We start from the raw sequence: 7,273 nt of genomic DNA, 5'->3' as shown, positions 1-7,273 counted from the left end.
TTATGGCATTTACTCAGATGGTGGCATTTTTCTCATGTTTTTAAGTGTCAGCATGTGGAAATCAATCACAATTTAATTTAAGGCAGTGAAATTGCTTTTCTAGCCTTCTGTGAAGCCAGCTACATACTATCTCTTTTCCCATAAGTGTAATTTGGATTTGCAAGGTGAAATTATTTCATAGGAAATCATGTTGAGTTTCTGAAGTCCTATTTCCTCGAGAAGTGTTATGACAAAAATCATCCTCTGGATGCTCTTTCAGGACTGTTTAAACAAATCGTTGGGTAATAAATCTGGAACTGAAATTGGTATTGCAGCTATGTAATTTATTTGAGCTCATCTGTGTGTGGTGTTCCAGCTTGTTGTGCCAGTCTGAAACACCTTGAATGTTATTAAAGAATTACTAGCAAGGAATGTAAGTTGTAAAATTTGCTGTGAATTCTAACTCATTTGGAGGAGTTTTGTTTGACTGTCTTTTCACATTCCTAGAAGACATGCTACACAGAGAGGAAAGATCAAGCAATTGCTGAAAATCAAAATTTCTCTATAAATTACTTGCAATTTATTATAATTTATAATAACTTATAAACTGATTGTTCTGTAAAACATCCTCTATTGTAACGTAAACTACGTTGCTGATGGAAAAATTGCTAATTAAGTCTGGAGGAGTTAATGTAGCCTTGTGAAAGCCAACTACATCCTGGGTGACATCAAGTGCTTTCTTACTATTCCAGTCAACAGTTTTGCAGAGGTCACCTTGCTCACAATGTCTCTCTCTTGCTTTTTTAGTTTGCTCGCTTGAAGCATGCCTTCAAACAGCTCATTTTTTCCTCTGTTTTCCATCAGAATGACTATAGGAAGCTATCTATGCAATGCAAGGACTTTGTGGTGGGAGTGCTGGACCTGTGCAGAGACACAGAAGAAGTCGAGGCTATTCTGAATGGAGATGTGAACATACATTTGTGCCCCGAGCACCACCGGCCAAGTCTGAGCAGGATTAAACTTGCCATTAAATATGAGGTCAAAAAGGTAAGCTGTTTCTTTAGGTGCCTGGTGAAAATGTCTTTACACCTAAATTAAGCTGCTTTAATGTCACTTGAAAAGTAACGAATGAAGAATAGATTTAATGGGACCAGGACTATCCCTAGAATTTTACATTTTATGGCTTGATTTGCATTTTATCACATACTTTAATATGGAGAAGGTTAATTTGCAAAGGGCAAGTTACAGCAGGTATGGGATTTATTTTAAAGTGATGGACATGGATGTATAGATGGCCCAAGGGACTGCCCATAGAGCATGGTGCTTCTTATGACTCTGAACCTCTGAAGGCTTCAGCAGGGACCAAAACTCATTACCAAACTAAAGGTCTTCCTTCATTGTGATTTACATGAAGGTTAGGGATGAACCTAACAAGTGCTGGGGCATCTTTGGCCACAAATTATAAAAGCAGATCATTTAGTCCAGATCCTCACTATTCCCAAACCATCTGTCTTTCCTTAAACTGCATATTCTACTTCAATTTTGAAGATAGCTGGACCTTGCAGCCTGATTGAAGGCAGCAGACCAAGTCTCCTGTCTCACCTGTCTGCTCTCAAACAATCCCTGACCACTTTGATCCATCTCTCATGTTAATTAGTCTCCAAAGCCACTTGGAACCATCCAAAATGTTACCTTTTCTATAAAGCTACAGAAAGAATATATACAATAAAGTAGCAATTTTGTCAGTCAAGACCCTTTACTGTAGTGTGATGGAAAATGGATTTCAGATTTTTAAAAAGGAAGTTTTATAAATTTATTTAGAATTAAATCAAACCCTCGAAATCCAATTTCTAATTAACTTGGAATTTTGATTTTTCTTTGGAAGCATGTGAAAGTAGATAAATATTGATAAAAAGTAATAGATTCCAAACTTCTACTCTCCTGCAGCTTCAGATCCATATTGTAAGATTTCACATTTCCCCAGATCTACAAGACAGAAGGAAATTGTATATTTTAAGGAATAACACAGACACTGAATGACTTTTAGGAGTATTTTAAACAAACATTCAGCTTTACAGAAGTATTTTGTGTGAATGGAAAATTTGATTCTGGCAAATCCTAGGCCTGGGTGGTCCCAATTAATTGCTCCTACAATATGCATTGATGGAAACTGGGCTCCTGCTATGGGACTTGAAAAGCATTCCAAATTTTCAAGCTAACATCTGCTCTCTCTTTCCTCCTCCCAAACCCACCACCTGCTCCAGTTTGCCTCTTGACTGTGCTGCTGTGCTGGCTAGAGAAGGTCTTTTCCTGTTATGAAAGACATTAATTAAAGAGAATCTTAAAACTCTTATTTGAAATGAATTGCTTTCATGCAGGAGCACATAGCATGGAGCCAAATATTTCCTCCTAGGATGTTGTGTCTCTGCATCGTTCCATCACCAAGACTGAGCATAACACCTCAGTTCATTCTTGGATGCCTTTTAACAAGCTGGGTCAAGTTTAGTTATTGAAGCTGTTGCTTTAGTAACAGGAGGCCAAAATTGCTCTGGTGCTCTTGCAGAAAATGAACTCATCTAAAATTCCCTGAGAGCACCTCATCAAGAAATAGTCCTCAGTGACCTGTGATCTGAGAATTGTCATGCAGTTGGCCAGACACTCAAGGCTTTTCAATGTGTGAAGTCTTCTACACTACTTTGCTTGTTTATTTTTCTAAATATTTGTGTCATCCTTCAGATACTAAGAACTTTAGCTGGGGATGAATTGTCATTAGTTACTGTGCTGCTCTGAGCACATTCATCCTGCCTTAGTTTGTTTCAGAGGAACGTTTCCTCCATTTTTTACTTTATATATATGTGCACCTTTCCATAAAGCATGAATACTGACCTAAAGCATCTGTGGTGAGTCAGGTATAATTGATCTTTTTATGTATAAATATCTTCCTATGCCCAGGAAGACTGAGCATCCTTTCTGGATCACAGCACCTTGTTGATTGCTGATGATAATGGTTAAACTAATTACAGAACGTGAACATAAAGATTTGTCAAGCTCATGTTGACTCTCAGGGTACCATTTTTCAGAATACTCTTTCCAGCAGGTGTCTATGTGCAAAATGAGCATTTAACTGCTAACTTGTAAGTGAGATAGTTCCATTTGTGGGAGGCAGAGACACGTTCAGATAAATGGCTTTGGTTATTGGCAGTGACTTATAATAACAGACTGATATTTATCACACTTGCTGAACAAGGAGATTGTGTTATGGTAACACAGTAATGATTTCCTTAAGAGGCAATACATTTCAGGTACAAACATTTATCCAGCTGAGAGATATTTAGGCTTATGTATACAAACCCTGTGCTTTGAAAACTATTTTCAATTTAAGAAAATCCTGTAATAGAAGGGGGCGAGATGGCAGGTGGATTATTATACATATTTGATAAATCAGTTCTTGGACAGATTCTGTAAATTTCAAGTGATTTTTTTCTCAAAGATAATGCAGAGACCCACAGGCATAACCAAGATCACGTGTGGTCCTCCAAGTGTGAAAGGCAGAGGGGGGCAGGCACACCAGGTGACATCCCACCCACAGCCCATCACTTGGTCTGAGAGTGCTGCCTGCCCAGGACAAGTCCAGACACACGGGTGGCTGTTGGTTTTTCCCATTGTTGCCACTTGTGTTTACCATATTTTTCATCTTGGAAGCTTGGCTAATGAAGGGACTAGAGCTGACCTCACTACCCCTGCTCTCAACCTCTACCATTAGCACCAACATTCAGATGGGCAGTTTTGCATTCTTCAGCTCAGCAAGCTCCAGATGAGCCAGAAAAACAAAGATGTTCTTACTTAAACAAGCAGAGAGCTCCTGGATTATTTTATATTCTTTCTTTCCCTTGCACAGGCAAAAGAATCTTACACAAGACAATTTGAGGGACTTCAAAGTGGTCTAAGAAAACAAAACTAAAGAGATTCTAGTTGATATGGGGATTTTTCATTAAGCTGCTATCCAGACTAAATTTTTACATTTGCATCTAAAATTTTAAGAAATATTTGTTTGGGTTTTTTTTAAATAATCTATTTCTACTATTAGATTCTTAATTCATATTTCCATATTAGTACTTCAAGTACCTGCTGTAGGCTTTCTTTGATGAAAATGTACAGAGGACAATTTATATTGAAAATTATTATCTAATATCCATGATTTTACTTTTACAGCTGCTGATGCAGTCCATATTTTATCACATTTTTTTGTTTCCAAAGTCTGGGAAAGATATCAAGGGCTTCCATCCTCAGGCAGGAGAGCAATTGCATCTGAGTTTTGACACTGAGAGCCATCACCTTGCATTTTATGGAGTTTATTTTCCCTTGCCTGTACAGAGCATGTCATGCCTGCACATCAGGGAGTTCAGGCATCAACCCTGTGGTTGCTTTTAGCCCAAACCACTCTGATTCTTCTATCTTTATTTCTGAAGGACAAATCCCTGCCTGAAAATCCCCAAGTCTGGAGGCAACCGACACTTTTGCTGAATGTTCATTGACCTGTTCATTATCACACCCTATCAGTGCAGGAAAATCTTACACTCATATCAGGGCTAAAAAGAGGACTGAAGCCTTCTTACCTCCTCCACTTAGTAAACCTGCAGCTGGTACTTACAACAGGTTTTTGTCCAGGCCCTAAATCATCTTGCTGGGCACTTTTTCCTTTGTGTTTCCCATTAGAGTTCCTTGTTACATTGCTATTTTTGCTACTCCAAAATAACACAGATTTCCATTCAGTTGAAAGGATGCAGTTTGCATTGATCATTATCTGTTTTTCCTAATTTACAAAATTTGAGATTAATCTTTGAAAGTCATTCAAGAAAGCATTAAAAGTTCCTGGCCTCACCTGTCTGTCTTTTTCTTTCTTCCTTCTTTTCTGCAAAACGTGCTACTAGCACGTATGAGATCCTGGAAAGAAAGGAAGTTTAAGGCTCTAATATAATTGAAGGGCTTTATACAGAAGGTCATTGAAGAATTAAGAAACTCTGCTGGTACTTGTTTCCCAGCAAGGAGAAAGCTAAAATTATAGTATTTTACAAAGTGGTCTTTAAAAATGCTGTATGGCTTTAATTCTCTGCCCCTTCTGAAAGAACTAAATAATCACTCTGTACCCCAGGTTTCTTGGAAAACTGGACTCAATGTCCTCTGTTCAAGTTCTCCAGAGTCATTTCTCCCTTCAAATTAACTGTCTTAACGATTCATGATTCCTCAGAAACAATTACAAGGGGAACGGTTTATCAAGAGCAAAACAAACAATTTGCAAACATTTGAACATTTGCTGAGTCTTGGATTCTTTCCAAGAAAGGGGCTTTTAGTCCACGTTAGAGTTGTGTTGCAGATTTACTACTGTCTCCCCTGATATTATTTAGCTAAGCTTCACACTTGCATACTGCAGTCAAGAACTGATTTATGTGTCCTCCAGCAGTGCAAGGCTTCAGGCAAAGGGAGGAGAAAAGTCAAGGGGAGGAAGAGCTACAGAGCATCTTGTTGATGCTGTAACAAGGAACAGTTGTCTTGGACTCTTCCCTTGGACAGCCAATATTGTGAAAATGCCATTTTTGATGAAATTTGTGATGTAATACAACAAAAACATCTTACTGGTGTATATCAGCTTTACAGACCCCCTCATATTTTCTGTTCTCATTTTTGTCTGTACTGCTATGCTCCTTTCTTGTCATCCTTTAATGTTGGCAGGGGGTTTATATGTTGACATTTACCTTTAGGTCTAAATCTGTTGCTTCTCTATAGGAGGTGACATTCATTCTCCTCCATTCCCAGTGTCAGAATTATTGCTGCTGTATTCTTTTAATTGCAAATGCTGAATGCCCACCTCTGTTTCCTCAGCAGCCCATCGCCATCACAAAGCCAGAGCACCTTTCTCTTTCACGAGTTTTAATCTAATTAACAGTAAGACACACAAATTTGGGTCTAAAATAAATAAATAAATGAGAATTAAACAGAACACCAGATGGCTGTGTAAATCCTATTTAATAGAGAACAGGAACTTTTCTCATAACTGTATTATTAATAATTAACATATGGAGGATGCTCCAAACAGCCTTATGGCTTAATACTTATGGCTGTATTAGATTACAATTTTTCACTGCATTGGTCATGCGACTCAGATACTCAAGGGCATGAGAAGTCCCAGCTCCCATCAACTGCTGCAACAACCTGTGTTTCACATATATTTGCTCAGAGGATGAGGTTTTACCCTCCACAAGATCTTGTGCACAAAATGCCTTCCAAGGTTACCATTGGATGGCATCCAACCAGTAGCATTTCCACCCCACACAGGAGCTAGAGAAAGTTAGACCCTGCCCCCTCCTTGGTATTTTTCAAGGCCAAGTTGGATAGAGCTTTGAGCAACCAAGTCTAGTGGGAGGTGTCCCTGCCTGTGGCAGGAGGATTGGAACTAGATGAACTTTAAGGTCCCTTCCAACCCAAACCATTCTATGAATGGGCAAAAGAACCAGCCCTCTTCCCTCTAAGAAGACAGCTCTGCTCCCCCCAAATCTGCAATAACAGACACTGCCCCAAGCACAGACTGGGGCAGAGCTCAGCTACCACATCCTTGGGAAGGTTAAGTGGAAAAACTTGGTGTTTGCAAGACTAACACAATAAGCTGGAGAACGGAGGGCAGGAGGAGCCCAGGGGTGACAAGAAGTTCTGAAACTCCTCCTTTTGGAGAGCAAGGAGTATATACATCTGTGCCATGGTGGATAGTGATGTCTCTCTGAGCTCTGTGTGCTCTCAATTTACAGTTATCCTGCAAATTCCTGCAGTGCCATGCCCAGGGGAGGGACTGCTGGAGGGGAAGGGCAGAGAGGGCACACCACCCACCACCTCATCCCCAGCCTGGGCATTAGCCTTGATGCAAACAGAGAGCTACATCTTGGTAACCCAAATGACATGTTTCAGCTCCACAGCCTTTCAGAGCTGTGAAGGTCACAGAAAACCTCTCCTGCGGCTCTTTGTCCTTCTTTGGAACAAAATTAAGCTTAGAAGTTTCCCATGAGATGAACATTGATCTTTCTGTACCCCAGTGGTTACAACATGCACAGATAGGGCTTGAAGCAGGGCAGGGTTATGTTTAACCATCTAAATATGAAGCCTCAAGGAGGAAAATTCAAGAAAAAAATGAATTCAACTTTCAGGAGGTTGGCTTTTTGTATCTGTTTATATAATCCCTTGTGAATTTTTTTTTCCACTCTTTAGTTTCAGGAATATTTAGCTGAGGTCCTGGGGAGTCATTAAT

At 39.5% G+C, this 7,273-nt stretch overlaps 1 protein-coding gene across 1 annotated transcript in view; it reads left to right on the top strand.

Moving 5' to 3' along the window:
- Positions 1-843: 843 nt before the first annotated feature.
- Positions 844-7,273, top strand: part of LOC103782104 (short transient receptor potential channel 7) — a gene marked incomplete at its 5' end in the record, with an annotated part of 47,586 nt that continues 41,156 nt past the window's right edge. Inside the window, one exon of the mRNA XM_008949847.1 lies at positions 844-1,026. Coding sequence (XP_008948095.1) covers positions 844-1,026 — 183 coding nt within the window. The remainder of the gene's footprint in view (positions 1,027-7,273) is intronic.

The sequence above is a fragment of the Merops nubicus genome, unplaced genomic scaffold (assembly GCF_000691845.1).
Source record: "Merops nubicus isolate BGI_N331 unplaced genomic scaffold, ASM69184v1 scaffold7461, whole genome shotgun sequence".
NCBI lineage: Eukaryota > Metazoa > Chordata > Aves > Coraciiformes > Meropidae > Merops > Merops nubicus.
The sequence above is the reverse complement of the archived record's forward strand: the minus strand, read 5'-3'. Positions and strand labels throughout refer to the sequence as shown.